This window comes from Salmo salar, chromosome 18 (assembly GCF_965601325.2).
Source record: "Salmo salar chromosome 18, fSalSal1, whole genome shotgun sequence".
NCBI classification, from domain to species: Eukaryota; Metazoa; Chordata; class Actinopteri; order Salmoniformes; family Salmonidae; genus Salmo; species Salmo salar.
Window position 1 is genome coordinate 97394642 of NC_138308.1, and position 22758 is coordinate 97417399.

General features: G+C 39.9%; 1 protein-coding gene across 1 annotated transcript; it reads right to left on the reverse strand.

The window, feature by feature from the left end:
* Window positions 1-4728: 4728 nt before the first annotated feature.
* On the reverse strand, window positions 4729-6507 carry LOC123728777 (equistatin-like). The gene is made up of 5 exons (XM_045701707.2): window positions 6471-6507; window positions 5902-5965; window positions 5126-5257; window positions 4936-5031; window positions 4729-4852 (listed from the first exon to the last, which is right to left on the reverse strand). Exons 2-4 carry the CDS (start codon window positions 5951-5953, stop codon window positions 4952-4954), a joined length of 264 nt encoding a protein of 87 aa, XP_045557663.1. The 5' UTR covers window positions 5954-5965; window positions 6471-6507; the 3' UTR covers window positions 4729-4852; window positions 4936-4951.
* Window positions 6508-22758: the final 16251 nt, after the last annotated feature.

The window sequence follows — 22758 nt, forward strand, 5'->3', positions numbered from 1 at the left end:
AAAAAACAGAATGTCGTCATTCCAGCCCCAGGCTGAACCACATTATCGCCTTTCTCAAGTGGCCGATCAAGGGACTCTGGGCTTATGCGCGTGACCCAACCGCACCCCGCCTTTGTGATTTTTTCCTCGATTTGCCGAAAAGGAGATTCCCTGTCGGAATATTATCGCTTTTCTACGAGAAAAATGGCGTAAAAATTGATTTTAAACAGCGGTTGACATGCTTCGAAGTACGGTAATGGAATATTTAGAATTTTATTGTCACGAATTGCGCCATGCGCGCGACACTTCTTTACCATTTCGGATAGTGTCTGGAACGCACGAACAAAACGCCGCTATTCGGATATAACGATGGATTATTTTGGACCAAACCAACATTTGTTATTGAAGTAGCAGACCTGGGAGTGCATTCTGACGAAGACAACAAAAGGTAATCAAACTTTTATAATAGTAAATATGATTATGGTGAGTGCTAAACTTGCCGGGTGTCTAAATAGCGAGCCCGTGATGCCTGGGCTATGTACTTAGAATATTGCAAAATGTGCTTTCACCAAAAAGCTATTTTAAAATCGGACATATCGAGTGCATAGAGGAGGTCTGTATCTAAAATTCTTAAAATAATTGTTATGCTTTTTGTGAACGTTTATCGTGAGTAATTTAGTAAAATGTTAGCGAATTCCCCGGAAGTTTGCGGGGGGTATGCTAGTTCTGAACGTCACATGCTAAGCTGGTTTTTGATATAAATATGAACTTGATTGAACAAAACATGCATGTATTGTATAACATAATGTCCTAGGGTTGTCATCTGATGAAGATCATCAAAGGTGAGTGCTGCATTTAGCTGTCTTCTGGGTTTTGGTGACATTATATGCTGGCTTGAAAAATGGGTGTCTGATTATTTCTGGCTTGGTACTCTGCTGACATAATCTAATGTTTTGCTTTCGTTGTAAAGCCTTTTTGAAATCGGACAGTGTGGTTAGATTAACGAGAGTCTTGTCTTTAAATAGCTGTAAAATAGTCATATGTTTGAGAAATTGAAGTAATAGGATTTTTAAGGTTTTGAAATTCGCGCCACAGGCTGCAAGTGGCTGTTACGTAGCTATGAAAATCAGATCCAATAACAACATTAGAGGATTAGATATCCAAGGTTTAAAACAAAGGTGTCCATGTATTTCGATGGCTCAAGTTTTAAATTAAGTCCGCAAGCTAGATCTCTGCAATGTGTCATTGAAGATCTAGATAACTTTTCTGTACTCTCTGGACATAAACCTAATTATGATAAGTGTTCAATATTATGTATTGAATCCTTCAAAAATTCGACTTTTACATTATCCTGCAGTTTACCCATAAAATGGGCTGATGGTGAAGTAGACATACTCAGTATTCATATCACAAAAGATATAAATAAGCTCTACACAATGAATTTCAAAATAGAATGTGCCCATCTATATAATGAATATGAATTGGGTGGGTTGAGATTATTCAACATAAAAGCACTAAACCTCTCTCTAAAAGCTTCACTCATTCAAAGGTTTTACTTGAACCCTATATGGTTCTCAAGTAGATTACTAAGAAAAGCTCATCCATTGTTTAAAAATGGCCATTTTGCCTTTGTGCAGATTGCCATGTCTCATTTTCGATTAATTGAAAATGATACTTTTTTCAAAGTATCTCTCTTTTTCAAACAAGCATTGCAGAGCTGGCTACAATTTCTATGTCACCCCCCTGAAAAGATAAAACAAATATTACAACACATATTATGGCTGAAGTCAAATGTGCTGGTTGATAAAATACCTGTATTTATGGGAAATATGTTTGAACAGGGTATTTTGTTCATAAATGATATTGTAAATTGGAATGGTAGAATTATGGCCTTCATGGAGTTATCAGAATTGTAAGGAAAGGTCTGCTCAATCCAAGAGTACAACCAATTGATTACAGCATTACCCCAAAAATGGAGGAGGCAAGTGGCAGCGGGAGGAGGTAGGGAACTGGTCTGTCTGCCCAACATAAAGGATCAAAACTTGCAGAGGAATAAAAATAGCATAAATAGGAAAGTATACCAGTTTCATTTGAGGACCAGGATGTTGACAACTGCGCCATACAGATTGCAAAATAGTTGGGAAGAGATTTGAGTTGATATATAAAACGCAAGATTCAAGACTTCGTGCTTTTCAGCTAAAATGATTATATAGAATTCTTGCTACCAACAAAATGCTGAATATTTGGGTAATAGAATCATTGAAGCTCTGCAGATTTTGTTGTGAGGATACAGAATCAATAGACCATTTGTTTTGGTATTGCCCTCAGGTAGCCTGTTTCTGGTCTCAGGTTCAGGAATGACTGAAAATGCAGTCAATTACTAATATACTAAAACTCTTAGTAAAAGTATTTATCTTCAACTCGCAATCTGTGGATTCTATTCGATTACATAGATTGATATTGTACGTTAAACATCACAGCATAGTTGAAAGATATGTGTTGTGTGGAAACCCGAAGTGGGTGGCCAGCAGAGATACATGGGATGGGCTGAGGGAAGCTGAGGGTTGGTATGTGGAATTGGAGACAAGTGGGAGTGGAGTTGCTGTGTGGGAGATAGAATGATGGTCAAAGATAAAAGTCCAAATAAAACATTTAAAAAAGTACATTTGAATGACACTAAGTGGCAGTGTTTTTACAACAAATGCCGGTTTGCCTGAGGCTGATGCCGTGCAAGTGTTTGTGAACATGCATTTGTGAACACACTCTCATTCAAATAAACACATACATGTAATAGTGCCAGACATGCACACAAACATTTACAGTTGGCGTTGCTGTTATGATTTAATTGTCCTTGATATCCTTTGTTTTAAATTGCATTGTTGTTTGCTGTTTTCTTCTGTCTTTTCCTCTCTTTAGTTCATTCTCATGGTTGTTGGTGCATTGGGGGGTTCTTGGGGGTGGGGAATGGAATTAATTGTATTTTTTATTTTTTTTCTTCCTGGGGGGGCTGTGGGAGGGGTCTCGAATGGTTGAGGGACAGCTATTGGGGAACTGTGGGGGGGATCTTGGAGGGTTCGGGATCAAGTTTTTGGCCTGGTGGTAGATCGGCCAACATTACATTTACATTTTAGTCATTTAGCAGACACTCTTATCCAGAGCGACTTACAGTACTGAATACATACATTTCATGCATTTTTTTTTGTACTGGGAATCACACCAAGCTCTACCAACTGAGCCACACGGAGGGCTCAACATGCCCTTGAGCAGAGAATTGACCCTGGATGCTTCTGTGTGTCGCTCTGAATGGGAATCTGTTGGACGACTGGGATGATGTAGTTATTGAGCGGCTTCACTGCAAGTATATTGTATGTTTCGAATATTCAATAAAGTAAAAAAAATTAAAATATTTTAATAAAAAAGGACTCAGCCAATGCAGTACGACTCAGCCCACGCAGTATTTATGGATCCCCATTAGCTGCTGCCAAGGCAGAAGCTACTCATCCTGGGGTTCAGCAAAATCAAGGCAGTTATACATTTTAAAGACATTACCATACATTCATAACAGATTTCACAACATATTAAGTGTGCCCTCAGGCCTCTACCACATATCTATAACACAAAATCCAAGCGTACATGGGTGTATGTTATCGTGTGTTTGTATGCATGTGTTGCTTCAGTGTATTTTTCTCCGTTTTTTTAAATCTAATCTTACTGCTGGCATGAGTTTCTTGATGTGGAATAGAGTTCCATGTAGTACTGTGCACCTCCCATAGTCTGTTCCGGAAAGTAGTATCTTGGCAGCAATTCGAACATGAAGGCCTGATTCACGCAGTCTCCTCCGAACAGTTGATGTTGAGGTGTCTTACTTGAACTCTGTGAAACACATATTCTAAGACTGGTATCTCTATTGAACATATCCTCTGCAAGAGAGGTAACTCTGGGTCTTCCTTTCCTGTGGTGAGCCTCATGAGTCATCGTAGCTCTTGGTTTTTGAGACTAAGAACTTTGAACGTTTCTTTAAGTGCAATGTTCCGCATTGACTGACCTTCCTGTCTTAAAGTAATGGGCTGTTTCTCTTTGCATTGAGCTGTTCTTGGGCTTAAAATAACAAATAGGGCTATTTTCTGTATACCACCCCTACCTTGTCACAACTGATCGGCTCTTACGCATTGAGGAAAGAAATTCCACAAATTAAGTCACACCCGTTAATTGAAATGCATTCCATGAATCTGGTTGAGAGAATGCCAAGAGTGTACAAAGCTGTCAAGGCAAAGGGTGGCTACTTTGAAGAATCTCAATATATTTTGGTTTAAGATGTGATTCCATGTGTTATGTCATAGTTGAAAATATTAGATGAAAACCCTGGAATGAGTAGGTGTGTTCAAACTTTTGACTGGTACTGCAAATATAGTAGATCTAACCTATAGAAAGCTGATGGGATCCTCTTTCTAATAGAAGCCATGAGGCAGTTCTCAGACAATTGCATAGGTTATAGAAATGTTGCGCAACATGAGCTCATGAAATGTTTTACATTTGCATTGATGTCAGAGTGATTAGAGGGACAATAGAGTGCTGAGTACCAGGCAACTAATGACCATCACCAGCATCAGAGCTTGGAGAAGCCTAATTACTAAATGGTCACGTGGAATTTGACTGCCTTCATTTCTTGTAACTGCCGGTAATACAGTCCTACTCCTTCCTCCATTTCCCAGAAATGGACTGGTTCAGATAATCACACCAACAATAAAGTAAGTAAATCAACAGTTTAATCTCTGGATTTCTTCATGCATTTATATGGGGCGTGAATCAGTTCCTGTCGTACAGTAAAGACAACTGTCCGTCTTTTCAAAGACTTCATTCCAACGCCTTTCATCTACAATTAGACAAAAAACATTAACATCCAGAATCAGCTGCAAAGAAATAACATTTAGTGAATGAGTATGTATATACACACACCTTGGTGGAACAGTTGCTAGCAGTTGATAGCAGTGCCTGGTGGAGTCTCCGTACCCTGAATCTTCTGTCCAGTAGTGGTCACACACCAACAGTAACCTACCAGAAATAGACATGTTGCACATACAATATTTACTGTAACATTCAACTGAATTGGAGAATTTAGTGTGTGTATATGTGCGTCCGTGTTAACCTGTAGAGCCCGAACATTGCTTAGGGGTGTATCGTCCAGCGGCGTCACACGTGGGGATGTAGGCTCCAATTGGGCCATGTGTCGCGGCATATCTAGCACGCTCACAGGGGGTCATGGGTCGTAACGTAGCATCTGGACACAGGTAACATAGATTGATTGTAATGTGGACATAACATTGCAGCACATGCATGCCGGAATCTTGGGTTGCGTCCCATATGGGCCCTGGTCAGAAGTATTTTATACGGAATATGTTCCATTTCAGATGTAACCTAGGTACTTCCTGGCTAAATACTGAAATTGCGCTACTTGTTTAAAAGCCCTGTGCAGTCAATTCAGTTTCTGTCTTTTGTATAACAGCTGATGAAACTAAGACTGAAAGTGGGGGTAAGTTGTGTCAGTGTTACTTCCTGACAATCCAATCATACATCCAGTTGAATGATCAAACCATTCATATCAGAATACCTCAGTCCAGCATCTAGACACCAATATACATCTCTGGAACAAGAGGAGTGGCAGGTAGCCTAGCGGTTAGAGAGTTGGGCCAGTAACACAAAGGTTCCTAGTTTTAATCCCTGAATGTCAAGTTAAAATATCTGTCTATGTGCCCTTGAGCAAGACAACCTTCTCTCCAGTGTCACGGTTGATAATGGCTGCCCAAGGGACAACTGGTTATGAAACAAAACATTAATACGTACGTGTGTGAATAGGACAGATCAACACCCACTAACGTTTTTATTCAAATGTTGGTGAGTAAGTGTGAGGTACATCACTCTTACCTCCCAGAGCAAAAGCTGTGCTAACAAGCAGAATGATGGTCAATATCGCCATGGTGATAGTCTCCTGAGAGAGAGAGAGCGAACAAGAGCGAGATTAGTTGAGCATTTTAAATCATCTGGAATGGCTGTGGGTACTAGAGGAGAGGTTGAGGAAACCCTGTGTTAAGTACAAAACTTATGCAACAATTGCTAAACCCAGTCCTGAGGACCCCAACAAGCGAGTATCGGCAACACGGCGCGCTACGATTCTTCCACTAAAATTCAGGTATCATCTAATCTATTGTATGTGGTTGAAGAGCCTGGCACACAGGAATATGAATCCTTCCCAAATGGCTCCTCATTCCTTATGTAGTGAACCACCTTTGACGAGGGCCCACAGTGCACTACGCAGGGAAGGGGAAGCAGACTAGATCTTGACAGAGACTTCTATTCACTACAAAGGTAACTATTAGTCTATGCTCTTAAATTCAGGGGGGTCATATATAGTGCACTACACTTGACCAGGGCCACATAAGATTAACGTGCCATTTGAGAGGCAGCAAGTCTACTAAATAATATCACAAGCTCACCTTCTGCACTCTTCCAAGGGATTCACTGGTTGTCTCTCTGTTGTCTGTGAGTTATGGTCTACCTCTTCCACCTCTCCTTTTAAAGGATCTGTCACAGGTGTGACTAGTTGCCTCATTAACCCAACAAGAGATCCCGATGTCGGCCATTAGCTGGTGGTGTAAAGTACTTATGTAAAAATTCTTTAAAGTACTACTTAAGTAGTATTTTGGGGTATCTTTACTTTACTACTTCTATTTATTTCAACTTTCACTTCACTACATTCCTAAAGAAAATAATGTACTTTTTACTCCATACATTTTCCCCGACACCCAAAAGTACTCGTTAGATTTTGAATGATTAGCAGGACAGAAAAAATGGTCTAATTCACACACTTATCAAGAGAACATCCCTGGTCATCCCTACTGCCTCTGATCTAACAGACTCACTAAACACAAATGCTTCCTTTGCAAATTATGTCTGAGAGTTGGTGTGACACTGGCTATCCGTAATCAAATAAAAAAACAAGTAAATGGTGCCGTCTGGTTTGCTTAATATAATGAATTTGAAATGATTTATACTTTTACTTTTGAACTTAAGTATATTTTATCAATTACATTTCATGTTGATACTTCAGTATATTTGCTGAAACTTTTAAAACTTTACTCAAGTAATATTTACTGGGTGATTTACACTTTTACTTGAGTCATTTTCTCTGAAGGAATCTTCATAGGCAGTGAAGAGAGTAGTAGAGGAAGATGGGTCCAGTTTCAAGGGATCCTGAGAGGCTCCCTGTGAGTATGCCGAGGCCAATAGAGAGTGATAGGAATAACATGTGTTTCAGTAAGGTTGGTTTCTTAGCATTCATAGCCATGGTTATCAACTGTACCGCAGAAATGGAACATAAATCACTGAAAATATATGTTGTGGCGGTAGCTGCAGATAACTCGTTGGGTTATGAGATTTTACCGCAGAAGAGTTATAAGGTGTGATGAACGATAGTGTCCCGTTTTCCCAGGCTGCCGGCCTGCTGTAGGACAAAGCCCATGCGGTAGAACTCAGCTCACGTAGACTTGCATCCTAGCCCATGTAGACTTGCATCTTCAGAGCGTAGCTGGATTGTGCGTCACATGCAATCAATCGAATCAATCAAATTGATTGATAAAGCCCATCTTACGTCAGCTGATGTCACAAAGTGCTGTACAGAAACCCAGCCTAAAACCCCAAACAGCAAGCATTGCAGGTGTAGAAGCACGGTGGATAGGAAAAACTCCCTAGAAAGGCCAGAACCTAGGAAGAAACCTAGAGAGGAACCAGGCTATGAGGGGTGGCCAGTCCTCTTCTGGCTGTGCCAGGTGGAGATTATAACAGAACATGGCTAAGATGTTCAAATGTTCATAGATGACCAGCAGGGTCAAATAATAATAATCACAGTTGTCGTCGATCATTCAGAGTATCTCTATCGCTCCTGCTGTCTCTAGAGAGTTGAAAACAGCAGGTCTGGGACAGGTAGCACGTCCGGTGAACAGGTCAGGGCTCGATAGCCGCAGCAGAACAGTTGAAACTGGAGCATCAGCATGGCCAGGTGGACTGGGGACCACCCATATCTTGTTGTTGGGGACCACCACCCATAAAAAAAACAGTTTCTGGCTAAAGAGACAAGACTAACAAGGGAAATCCATGAACTAATAGTACAGGTAGATAGCAATAAAAAAATATACTACAGAGGTACAAAATAAGTTAGAGAAAAAACAAATCGAACATGTGGAACTTATTCAAGAACAATCTAATGTAATCTATTACAAAAATAAAGCAAAGTGTATGGAATATGGAGAAAAATGCAGCAATTATTCCTGAATCTCCCATACAGGAACGCTAACAAAAATGATACCGGTAGAGGTATATCAAGTGTTTTTTTTATATACTAAAAGCTCCATTGTTAGATTTGTTTTAACCTGTTAGGGCTAGGGGGCAGTATTGACACGGCTGGATAAAAAACATACCCGATTTAATCTGGTTACCACTCCTACCCAGTAACTAGAATATGCATATACTTATTACATATGGATAGAAAACACCCTAAAGTTTCTAAAACTGTTTGAATGGTGTCTGTGAGTATAACAGAACTCAAATGGCAGGTCAAAACCTGAGAGATTCCTTTACAGGAAGTGGCCTGTCTGACCATTTCTTGAACTTCTTTTCCATCTCTATCTTTTACTAAGGATCTCTGCTCTAACGTGACACTTCCCACGTCTTCCATAGGCGCTCAGAGCCCGGGAAAAAACAGAATGTCGTCATTCCAGCCCCAGGCTGAAACACATTATCGCCTTTCTCAAGTGGCCGATCAAGGGACTCTGGGCTTATGCGCGTGACCCAACCGCCCCCGCCTTTGTGATTTTTTCCTCGGTTTGCCGAAAAGGAGATTCCCTGTGGAATATTATCGCTTTTCTAAGAGAAAAATGGCGTAAAAATTGATTTTAAACAGCGGTTGACATGCTTCGAAGTACGGTAATGGAATATTTAGAATTTTATTGTCACGAATTGCGCCATGCGCGCGACACTTCTTTACCATTTCGGATAGTGTCTGGAACGCACGAACAAAACGCCGCTATTCGGATATAACGATGGATTATTTTGGACCAAACCAACATTTGTTATTGAAGTAGCAGACCTGGGAGTGCATTCTGACGAAGACAACAAAAGGTAATCAAACTTTTATAATAGTAAATATGATTATGGTGAGTGCTAAACTTGCCGGGTGTCTAAATAGCGAGCCCGTGATGCCTGGGCTATGTACTTAGAATATTGCAAAATGTGCTTTCACCAAAAAGCTATTTTAAAATCGGACATATCGAGTGCATAGAGGAGGTCTGTATCTAAAATTCTTAAAATAATTGTTATGCTTTTTGTGAACGTTTATCGTGAGTAATTTAGTAAAATGTTAGCGAATTCCCCGGAAGTTTGCGGGGGGTATGCTAGTTCTGAACGTCACATGCTAAGCTGGTTTTTGATATAAATATGAACTTGATTGAACAAAACATGCATGTATTGTATAACATAATGTCCTAGGGTTGTCATCTGATGAAGATCATCAAAGGTGAGTGCTGCATTTAGATGTCTTCTGGGTTTTGGTGACATTATATGCTGGCTTGAAAAATGGGTGTCTGATTATTTCTGGCTTGGTACTCTGCTGACATAATCTAATGTTTTGCTTTCGTTGTAAAGCCTTTTTGAAATCGGACAGTGTGGTTAGATTAACGAGAGTCTTGTCTTTAAATAGCTGTAAAATAGTCATATGTTTGAGAAATTGAAGTAATAGGATTTTTAAGGTTTTGAAATTCGCGCCACAGGCTGCAAGTGGCTGTTACGTAGCTATGAAAATCAGATCCAATAACAACATTAGAGGATTAGATATCCAAGGTTTAAAACAAAGGTGTCCATGTATTTCGATGGCTCAAGTTTTAAATTAAGTCCGCAAGCTAGATCTCTGCAATGTGTCATTGAAGATCTAGATAACTTTTCTGTACTCTCTGGACATAAACCTAATTATGATAAGTGTTCAATATTATGTATTGAATCCTTCAAAAATTCGACTTTTACATTATCCTGCAGTTTACCCATAAAATGGGCTGATGGTGAAGTAGACATACTCAGTATTCATATCACAAAAGATATAAATAAGCTCTACACAATGAATTTCAAAATAGAATGTGCCCATCTATATAATGAATATGAATTGGGTGGGTTGAGATTATTCAACATAAAAGCACTAAACCTCTCTCTAAAAGCTTCACTCATTCAAAGGTTTTACTTGAACCCTATATGGTTCTCAAGTAGATTACTAAGAAAAGCTCATCCATTGTTTAAAAATGGCCATTTTGCCTTTGTGCAGATTGCCATGTCTCATTTTCGATTAATTGAAAATGATACTTTTTTCAAAGTATCTCTCTTTTTCAAACAAGCATTGCAGAGCTGGCTACAATTTCTATGTCACCCCCCTGAAAAGATAAAACAAATATTACAACACATATTATGGCTGAAGTCAAATGTGCTGGTTGATAAAATACCTGTATTTATGGGAAATATGTTTGAACAGGGTATTTTGTTCATAAATGATATTGTAAATTGGAATGGTAGAATTATGGCCTTCATGGAGTTATCAGAATTGTAAGGAAAGGTCTGCTCAATCCAAGAGTACAACCAATTGATTACAGCATTACCCCAAAAATGGAGGAGGCAAGTGGCAGCGGGAGGAGGTAGGGAACTGGTCTGTCTGCCCAACATAAAGGATCAAAACTTGCAGAGGAATAAAAATAGCATAAATAGGAAAGTATACCAGTTTCATTTGAGGACCAGGATGTTGACAACTGCGCCATACAGATTGCAAAATAGTTGGGAAGAGATTTGAGTTGATATATAAAACGCAAGATTCAAGACTTCGTGCTTTTCAGCTAAAATGATTATATAGAATTCTTGCTACCAACAAAATGCTGAATATTTGGGTAATAGAATCATCGAAGCTCTGCAGATTTTGTTGTGAGGATACAGAATCAATAGACCATTTGTTTTGGTATTGCCCTCAGGTAGCCTGTTTCTGGTCTCAGGTTCAGGAATGGCTGAAAATGCAGTCAATTACTAATATACTAAAACTCTTAGTAAAAGTATTTATCTTCAACTCGCAATCTGTGGATTCTATTCGATTACATAGATTGATATTGTACGTTAAACATCACAGCATAGTTGAAAGATATGTGTTGCGTGGAAACCCGAAGTGGGTGGCCAGCAGAGATACATGGGATGGGCTGAGGGAAGCTGAGGGTTGGTATGTGGAATTGGAGACAAGTGGGAGTGGAGTTGCTGTGTGGGAGATAGAATGATGGTCAAAGATAAAAGTCCAAATAAAACATTTAAAAAAGTACATTTGAATGACACTAAGTGGCAGTGTTTTTACAACAAATGCCGGTTTGCCTGAGGCTGATGCCGTGCAAGTGTTTGTGAACATGCATATACACACACTCTCATTCAAATAAACACATACATGTAATAGTGCCAGACATGCACACAAACATTTACAGTTGGCGTTGCTGTTATGATTTAATTGTCCTTGATATCCTTTGTTTTAAATTGCATTGTTGTTTGCTGTTTTCTTCTGTCTTTTCCTTTTTTCTCTCTTTAGTTCATTCTCATGGTTGTTGGTGCATTGGGGGGTTCTTGGGGGTGGGGAATGGAATTAATTGTATTTTTTATTTTTTATTATTTTTCTTCCTGGGGGGGCTGTGGGAGGGGTCTCGAATGGTTGAGGGACAGCTATTGGGGAACTGTGGGGGGGATCTTGGAGGGTTCGGGATCAAGTTTTTGGCCTGGTGGTAGATCGGCCAACATTACATTTACATTTTAGTCATTTAGCAGACACTCTTATCCAGAGCGACTTACAGTAGTGAATACATACATTTCATGCATTTTTTTTTGTACTGGGAATCACACCAAGCTCTACCAACTGAGCCACCCGGAGGGCTCAACATGCCCTTGAGCAGAGAATTGACCCTGGATGCTTCTGTGTGTCGCTCTGAATGGGAATCTGTTGGACGACTGGGATGATGTAGTTATTGAGCGGCTTCACTGCAAGTATATTGTATGTTTCGAATATTCAATAAAGTAAAAAAAAATTATTAATAAAATATTTTTATAAAGGACTCAGCCAATGCAGTACGACTCAGCCCACGCAGTATTTATTATGGATCCCCATTAGCTGCTGCCAAGGCAGAAGCTACTCATCCTGGGGTTCAGCAAAATCAAGGCAGTTATACATTTTAAAGACATTACCATACATTCATAACAGATTTCACAACATATTAAGTGTGTGCCCTCAGGCCTCTACCACATATCTATAACACAAAATCCAAGCGTACATGGGTGTAGTGTGTATGTTGTCGTGTGTTTGTATGCATGTGTTGCTTCAGTGTATTTTTCTCCGTTTTTTTAAATCTAATCTTACTGCTGGCATGAGTTTCTTGATGTGGAATAGAGTTCCATGTAGTACTGTGCACCTCCCATAGTCTGTTCCGGAAAGTAGTATCTTGGCAGCAATTCGAACATGAAGGCCTGATTCACGCAGTCTCCTCCGAACAGTTGATGTTGAGGTGTCTTACTTGAACTCTGTGAAACACATATTCTAAGACTGGTATCTCTATTGAACATATCCTCTGCAAGAGAGGTAACTCTGGGTCTTCCTTTCCTGTGGTGAGCCTCATGAGTCATCGTAGCTCTTGGTTTTTGAGACTAAGAACTTTGAACGTTTCTTTAAGTGCAATGTTCCGCATTGACTGACCTTCCTGTCTTAAAGTAATGGGCTGTTTCTCTTTGCATTGAGCTGTTCTTGCCATAATATGGACTTGGGCTTAAAATAACAAATAGGGCTATTTTCTGTATACCACCCCTACCTTGTCACAACTGATCAGCTCTTACGCATTGAGGAAAGAAATTCCACAAATTAAGTCACACCCGTTAACCTGTTGGGGATCCCCCCCCTTCGTCTCAATTTCTGCCTGAAGACATACCCAAATCTAACTGCCTGCAGCTCAGGCCCAGAAGCAAGGATATGCATATTCTTGGTATCATTTGAAAGGAAACATTCTGAAGTTTGTGGCAATGTAAATTTGAATGTAGGAGAATGTAACACAATAGATCTGGTAGAAGAAAAGAGAAAGAGCATACATTTTCTGTTTTGTTATTGTTGTAGCATCAGCCAAACAGTCAGATAGGATGCTGGGGACAATTTAGTTGGAGAACACATGAGGGCAACTGTAGTTGTGCAAAGTTTCAGATTGATAACTTAAAAAATGAGTGAGCTACATGACATTTAGCATGAAGTCACCCAGGTGTCCCACACAAGTTTCCCTAATGTGTCCAAGTGGCCGAATTGGTGAAGTGATATTTTTATGCCACTAACTATATACAACATAACAATATGCAATTGTATCATAAAAAAAAACACTTTTTATAAAAATGTGGCACTTTTTTATTTTTTATAAATTTTTATGCAAATACCTATAAAATATTTTTTTGTAAAAATGTGCAGAGGTTATTGGTCAGAAAAGAGTTGTCAAAAGAAGGTACATTTTTAGTGCAAATAACTATATACAAAGTAAGAAAATGCTAATCCAACAATTTTTGGAATGAAAGTGTGCAAAAAACATTGGTCAGAAAAGCTGCCAAAAGGTACATTTTTTGTGCAAATAACTATATACAAAGTAGGAAAATGCAAATGTGCAAAAAACATTGGTCAGAAAAGCTGCCAAAAGGTACATTTTTATGCAAATACCTACACAAAATGCCCCCCCAAAAATAAAACAATATTTACAAAAAAAAGGTACATTTTTATGCAAATACCTACACAAAATGCCCCCCCAAAAATAAAAAAATATTTACAAAAAAATAACAGTGGTAGGTAGACCCTTGGAAGACCCTCAGTCCTCTACACAATATTCCGCTGCTCGTGCCATGTCCCATAGCAGTCCCTTTCTGATGTAAAGCACAGGCAAACCGAACATGTGTTGCAGGTGATGGGGGACTTCATGCGGCAAAGAACACAACGCCGCCTCCATGCTGTGGCCTTTTGGCCCGGAGGCACATTCATCCCTGCTGTTATAAACTTCGGCATGTGAACACTACTGGCGGCCGGAGTATAGGGGGCAGGGGTAGAGGGGGCAGAAGGTGATGCAGTTGACTTTGTGCTGTAGTCTGCAAGCTCCTGGATGAGCTGCTCCCTGAAGGCTAGCTGGGAGATGGGGGGCTGTCCACAGCTCTTAGCCATTTCCTTCTGGAGTATGAAGGAATTGACGACAGCAATGTCGATGAAGTGATAAAACAATGTCTTGTACCATTTCATGGTCTTGTGGAGAACATTGTAATATCCGATCAGTGCGTCTGAAAGGTCCACACCTCCCATGCCCTTGTTGTAATCCTTGATAGCCGCAGGAATGGGGACATGTTTTGTGGCCCATTCCCCAGTAGCGCCCTTCACACGCCTAACGACGTGATCGCCACTGAAGGACTTGTGGATAGTACTGCACATCACCACCTCTCTGGTATCCATCCACTTCACGAAGAGCAGGCCATCTTGGCGAATCCATCGTATCGCTCCCCGCTCAGCCCGCTTAGGCATGTCATTCACCTTCGTCTTCGGAAAACCCACTCTGTTGGACCGAATGGTGCCACAAGCCCACACATTCAGCTTCCTGAGGTCTGTGAAAAGGGCAGGGCTTGTGTAAAAATTGTCCACAGAGTTTGTAGCCACTCCCCAGAAGTTTAAAATCCAACAGATCCATCACAGAGTCATAACTCAGTCCCTTACCGGTTGCAAAAGAGCTTTTCCCCTCATAAACAAAAAAATTGCAGGTGTACGCACACACAGAATCCGCCAAAACAAACAGCTTGTATCCCCATTTTGTTGGTTTGTTCCGCATGTATTGCTTTAGACTGATTCGGGCCTTTGAGGCTACCATCCTCTCATCAATTGACAAGTTCTGGGCGGGCTGAAAATAAGTCTTGCAGGCCTCAACCATGCTGGGGTAGAGAGGTTTGATTTTACATAGCTTATCAAACTTTGCGGTGCCTCTCCTCTTGTCATTGGCCTCATCAACTTTAGGGTCACTGATGTGAAGCGCCCGTAAGATATATAAAAACCTTTTACAGGACATCACAGTGGGTGGGAAAGGCAGTTGATAGAGCGGGGATGTTTTCCAGTAAGCCTTGAGGGATTTCAGCTTCACCAGCCCCATGTAAATTACAATTGAAAGGAAGCAGAAAAGCTCTTGCATGAAAATGGGCTTCCATGCATCTTTCTTGCCTGCTAGCTTTTTTGCTCCATACTTGTTGGTGTTGCACACAAGTGAATCAATAACTGACGGGGTGAAAAACAGCTGAAATAGTTGAAGGGGGCTGTACTTCGCTGTCATGTCCAGTTGTGGCCCAGGCTGCCTTTTCGGCCAAAATACTGGTGGAACTTGATCTTCATCCTCCACCAGCACAGTGTGCCAACGCTCATCTACCTCTCTGCCAGCAGGTTCCACGGTTCCCTTCCTCCGCTTATTTGACTTCTTCCCACCTCGAGATGGCCGGGCGGGGGTAGGTGTGGCGCCAGAGACAGCAGGTCTCTGGCTGGACGAACCAGCTTCATCGGGGGATGGGCACCTTGACACCGGGGGCTCCCAGTCAGAGTCGCTACCACTGAAAGAAAACATTTCAAAAAATATTTGTTATATATGAGCCTTGTATCATCACGTAAAATAAACACATGTTCTACCCCATTCTATTTTTATAAAATATGTAATGCATACATACACACACACACACTCACCCAAACAAACACATAGGTTATGGGTCATATAGAGCAGTCACTATGGTCAAGTGCTGTTTCATTCAACTATGACCGTTGTGGGCCTGCCTGCCTGCCCTCCCCCAACAGTGGCCATGTGCTTTTTTGCTGTTCTACGACCCCATTCTATTTTTATAAAATATGTAATGCATACATACACACACACACACACTCACCCAAACAAACACATAGGTTATGGGTCATATAGAGCAGTCACTATGGTCAAGTGCTGTTTCATTCAACTATGACCATTGTGGGCCTGCCTGCCTGCCCTCCCCCAACAGTGGCCATGTGCTTTTTTGCTGTTCTACGACCCCATTCTATTTTTATAAAATATGTAATGCATACATACACACACACACACACATTCACCCAAACAAACACATAGGTTATGGGTCATATAGAGCAGTCACTATGGTCAAGTGCTGTTTCATTCAACTATGACCGTTGTGGGCCTGCCTGCCTGCCCTCCCCCAACAGTGGCCATGTGCTTTTTTGCTGTTCTACGACCCCATTATATTTTTATAAAAAATGTAATGCATACATACACACACACATTCACCAAAAACAAACACATAGGTTATGGGTCATATGTAATATATAGAGCAGTCACTATGGTCAAGTGCTGTTTCATTCAACTATGACCGTTGTGGGCCTGCCTGCCTGCCCTCCCCCAACAGTGGCCATGTGTTTTTTTGCTGTTCTCCCCCAACAAATTACACAAAAAAACTATTTTGCCAAAAAATTACAACTTATTTATATTACAAACAATGGCATTCGTACTCACCGATCCAGAAGAATGTCCTCTCCCTGTAGAAACAGTTCTTCAGCTTCCGAATCAAAGCTATGGCTGGATGACGAGTCATCGTCAAGCAAATATTCGGTCTCACTTTCTCTATCCATTTCTTCTAAAATTTGCAAATCAGTAAAGTTAACCTTAGACTTCGCTTTTCCAGATTTCATCGCCATGATATTTTCTTTGGAATCGCTAAAAATCGCTGAAACTACTCTTCACAAAATACAACTGTGCGTAACGGTGTAAGCCTGCAACAAGTCGGATCTTCAAGAACGAATGAAGTTCGTTACGCGTGCATTTACTGATAAGGGCTGGTGTTCCAACCCATAACCATCCCATACTGGCTTTACCCTCAGCTCATTGGCTATCTACCAAGCAAGATTTCAAAAAAATCTATGACCATTGGACAAAAATACTGTCAATCAACAAAACATCGCGAATATTATTGGTGCGTAATGACGTCATTGCTCGTTGTCTTCAAATCAGATTATCTCGGTCAATATGCCCCACAAAAAAAAAACAGCAAGTTTGGCTGTGTTACAAACATCCAGAGGATTGCAACGAAACCAACCATGACTAGATACACGTCTGCTTAGTGTGTGTAATTAGACCAAACGCATCGTCAAAAGTTGATAGACACAGAATTCACGACACAAGCGGTTTACAAAATGTTTCGTGTTAGGCTATAGAAATGGATTTTATCAAAGAAAACGGCACTTCATTTGATCACTGGGACCGCCAGGATGAGAAATAAGAGCAAGATATCAAAATGTATGTCATATTTTTACCGTCGGATGTGAATGTGTCATACCTGTCATGGCAGAAAAAGTTTGTTGTTGTTTTTCGCTCTTCTCAAAGAAAAGCATGCAATTTTATCTCTGTATTAGCTATTTTAAATCGGACAACGGAGTTTGATTACCAACATTCTAATCTTTTGAAGGGTGTAAGACACATGTATTTTCAAGAATGGTTAATGTCATATTTCGCCGGATGTTGTCAAACAATCCCGATACCGGGCTTAATAGAGCAAGGGATCCTCAACAGGTTAACCTGTTAGGGCTAGGGGGCAGTATTTGCACGGCTGGATAAAAAAATGTACCCGATTTAATCTGGTTACTAATCCTACCCAGTAACTAGAATATGCATATACTTATTATATATGGATAGAAAACACCCTAAAGTTTCTAAAACTGTTTGAATGGTGTCTGTGAGTATAACAGAACTCATTTGGCAGGCAAAACCCTGAGACATTTTCTGACAGGAAGTGGATACCTGATGTGTTGTATTACCTTTAAACCTATGCCATTGAAAAACACAGGGGCTGAGGAATATTTTGGCACTTCCTATTGCTTCCACTAGATGTCACCAGCCTTTACAAAGTGTTTTGAGTCTTCTGGAGGGAGATCTGACCGAACAAGAGCCATGGAACGATGATGGCCCATTAGACACCTGGCGCGCGAGTTCATGTTGGGTACCCTCGTTCCAATACGTTATAAAAGAGAATGCATTCGTCCACCTTGAATATTATTCATGTTCTGGTTAAAAAAGGCCCTAATGATTTATGCTATACAACGTTTGACATGTTTGAACGAACGTAAATATATTTTTTCCCCTCGTTCATGAAGTGAAGTCCGGCGGGCTTAGATCATGTGCTAACAAGACGGAGATTTTTGGACATAAATGATGAGCTTTTTTGAACAAAACTACATTCGTTATGGACCTGTGATACCTGGAAGTGACATCTGATGAAGAGAATCAAAGGTAATGGATTATTTACATAGTATTTTCGATTTTAGATCTCCCCAACATGGCGGCTAGTCTGTATCGCAACGCGTATTTTTCTGGGCGCAGTGCTCAGATTATTGCAAAGTGTGATTTCCCAGTAAGGTTATTTTTAAATCTGGCAAGTTGATTGCGTTCAAGAGATGTAAATCTATAATTCTTTAAATGACAATATAATATTTTACCAATGTTTTCTCATTTTAATTATTTAATTTGTGGTGCTGACTTGAATGCCGGTTATTGGAGGGAAACGATTTCCTGAACATCAACGCCACAGTAAAACGCTGTTTTTGGATATAAATATGAACTTGATAGAACTAAAAATGCATGCATTGTCTAACACAATGTCCTAGGAGTGTCATCTGTTGGAGATTGTAAAAGGTTAGTGCATAATTTTAGCTGATTTTATGGTTTTGGTGACGCCTGTCTTTGAATTGGCACAACATTACACACAACTCTTGTAAATGTACTGTCCTAACATACTCTAAATTTATGCTTTCGCCGTAAAACCTTTTTGAAATCGTAAAACGTGGTTAGATTAAGGAGATGTTTATCTTTCAAAGGGTGTAAAATAGTTGTATGTTTGAAAAATTTGAATTTTGACATTTATTTGGATTCAAATTTGCCGCTCTTGAAATGCACCTGCTGTTGATGGAGTGCACCACGGGTGGGACGCTTGCGTCCCACATAGCCCATAGAGGTTAAATCCTTTCAGTCTGGGAAAATCCCAGGGCTTGATGGCATACCGGTAGAGGTATATCAAGTTTTTTTTGTTATATACTAAAAGCTCCATTGTTAGATTTGTTTTAACTACTCCTATAGAAATGGTAGTTTGTCAGGTATTCAGCAGGAAGGTCTGATTTCTCTATTATTAAAACACTACCCAGATGGCAAATATAAAGACCCAGTCTATCTAAAAAACTGGAGGCCCCTTACACTTCAATGTTGTGATGTAAAAATACTAGCAAAATGCATAGCACTCAGAATTTAAAGGGTTTTACCTGGTATTGTTCATCATGATCAGACATTTTTTTTTACATGGACGATACATTGGAGATTATATACGACAACTACTAGACATAATAGAACATGAAACGTATAATAAGCCAGGAATGGTATTTATAGCGGATTTTGAAAAGGCATTTGATAAAGTAAAACTGGATTTTATTTATAAATGCCTGGATTTTTTCAATTTCGGCAATTCTCTTATAAAATGGGTAAAAATAATGTATAGCAACCCCAGGTGTAAAATAACGGCTACTTCTCAGAGAGTTTTGAATTGTCAAGAGGAATAAACAAGGGTGTCCGTGGTCACCATATCTATTCGTTATGGCCATCGAAATGTTAGCTATGAAAATCAGATCCAATAACAACATTAGAGGATTAGATATCCAAGGTTTAAAACAAAGGTGTCCATGTATTTCGATGGCTCAAGTTTTAAATTAAGTCCGCAAGCTAGATCTCTGCAATGTGTCATTGAAGATCTAGATAACTTTTCTGTACTCTCTGGACATAAACCTAATTATGATAAGTGTTCAATATTATGTATTGAATCCTTCAAAAATTCGACTTTTACATTATCCTGCAGTTTACCCATAAAATGGGCTGATGGTGAAGTGGACATACTCAGTATTCATATCACAAAAGATATAAATAAGCTCTACACAATGAATTTCAAAATAGAATGTGCCCATCTATATAATGAATATGAATTGGGTGGGTTGAGATTATTCAACATAAAAGCACTAAACCTCTCTCTAAAAGCTTCACTCATTCAAAGGTTTTACTTGAACCCTATATGGTTCTCAAGTAGATTACTAAGAAAAGCTCATCCATTGTTTAAAAATGGCCATTTTGCCTTTGTGCAGATTGCCATGTCTCATTTTCGATTAATTGAAAATGATACTTTTTTCAAAGTATCTCTCTTTTTCAAACAAGCATTGCAGAGCTGGCTACAAGTTCTATGTCACCCCCCTGAAAAGATAAAACAAATATTACAACACATATTATGGCTGAAGTCAAATGTGCTGGTTGATAAAATACCTGTATTTATGGGAAATATGTTTGAACAGGGTATTTTGTTCATAAATGATATTGTAAATTGGAATGGTAGAATTATGGCCTTCATGGAGTTATCAGAACTGTAAGGAAAGGTCTGCTCAATCCAAGAGTACAACCAATTGATTACAGCATTACCCCAAAAATGGAGGAGGCAAGTGGCAGCGGGAGGAGGTAGGGAACTGGTCTGTCTGCCCAACATAAAGGATCAAAACTTGCGGAGGAATAAAAATAGCATAAATAGGAAAGTATACCAGTTTCATTTGAGGACCAGGATGTTGACAACTGCGCCATACAGATTGCAAAATAGTTGGGAAGAGATTTGAGTTGATATATGAAACACAAGATTCAAGACTTCGTGCTTTTCAGCTAAAATGATTATATAGAATTCTTGCTACCAACAAAATGCTGAATATTTGGGTAATAAAATCATCGAAGCTCTGCAGATTTTGTTGTGAGGATACAGAATCAATAGACCATTTGTTTTGGTATTGCCCTCAGGTAGCCTGTTTCTGGTCTCAGGTTCAGGAATGGCTGAAAATGCAGTCAATTACTAATATACTAAAACTCTTAGTAAAAGTATTTATCTTCAACTCGCAATCTGTGGATTCTATTCGATTACATAGATTGATATTGTACGTTAAACATCACAGCATAGTTGAAAGATATGTGTTGCGTGGAAACCCGAAGTGGGTGGCCAGCAGAGATACATGGGATGGGCTGAGGGAAGCTGAGGGTTGGTATGTGGAATTGGAGACAAGTGGGAGTGGAGTTGCTGTGTGGGAGATAGAATGATGGTCAAAGATAAAAGTCCAAATAAAACATTTAAAAAAGTACATTTGAATGACACTAAGTGGCAGTGTTTTTACAACAAATGCCGGTTTGCCTGAGGCTGATGCCGTGCAAGTGTTTGTGAACATGCATATACACACACTCTCATTCAAATAAACACATACATGTAATAGTGCCAGACATGCACACAAACATTTACAGTTGGCGTTGCTGTTATGATTTAATTGTCCTTGATATCCTTTGTTTTAAATTGCGTTGTTGTTTGCTGTTTTCTTCTGTCTTTTCCTTTTTTCTCTCTTTAGTTCATTCTCATGGTTGTTGGTGCATTGGGGGGTTCTTGGGGGTGGGGAATGGAATTAATTGTATTTTTTATTATTTTCTTCCTGGGGGGGCTGTGGGAGGGGTCTCGAATGGTTGAGGGACAGCTATTGGGGAACTGTGGGGGGGATATTGGAGGGTTCGGGATCAAGTTTTTGGCCTGGTGGTAGATCGGCCAACATTACATTTACATTTTAGTCATTTAGCAGACACTCTTATCCAGAGCGACTTACAGTAGTGAATACATACATTTCATTTCATGCATTTTTTTTTTGTACTGGGAATCGAACCCACAACCCTGGCATTGCACACACCAAGCTCTACCAACTGAGCCACAGGGAGGGCTCAACATGCCCTTGAGCAGAGAATTGACCCTGGATGCTTCTGTGTGTCGCTCTGAATGGGAATCTGTTGGACGACTGGGATGATGTAGTTATTGATCGGCTTCACTGCAAGTATATTGTATGTTTCGAATATTCAATAAAGTAAAAAAAAATAATTAATAAAATATTTTAATAAAAAAGGACTCAGCCAATGCAGTATTTATTATGGATCCCCATTAGCTGCTGCCAAGGCAGAAGCTACTCATCCTGGGGTTCAGCAAAATCAAGGCAGTTATACATTTTAAAGACATTACCATACATTCATAACAGATTTCACAACATATTAAGTGTGTGCCCTCAGGCCTCTACCACATATCTATAACACAAAATCCAAGCGTACATGGGTGTATGTTATCGTGTGTTTGTATGCATGTGTTGCTTCAGTGTATTTTTATCCGTTTTTTTAAATCTAATCTTACTGCTGGCATGAGTTTCTTGATGTGGAATAGAGTTCCATGTAGTACTGTGCACCTCCCATAGTCTGTTCCGGAAAGTAGTATCTTGGCAGCAATTCGAACATGAAGGCCTGATTCACGCAGTCTCCTCCGAACAGTTGATGTTGAGGTGTCTTACTTGAACTCTGTGAAACACATATTCTAAGACTGGTATCTCTATTGAACATATCCTCTGCAAGAGAGGTAACTCTGGGTCTTCCTTTCCTGTGGTGAGCCTCATGAGTCATCGTAGCTCTTGGTTTTTGAGACTAAGAACTTTGAACGTTTCTTTAAGTGCAATGTTCCGCATTGACTGACCTTCCTGTCTTAAAGTAATGGGCTGTTTCTCTTTGCATTGAGCTGTTCTTGGGC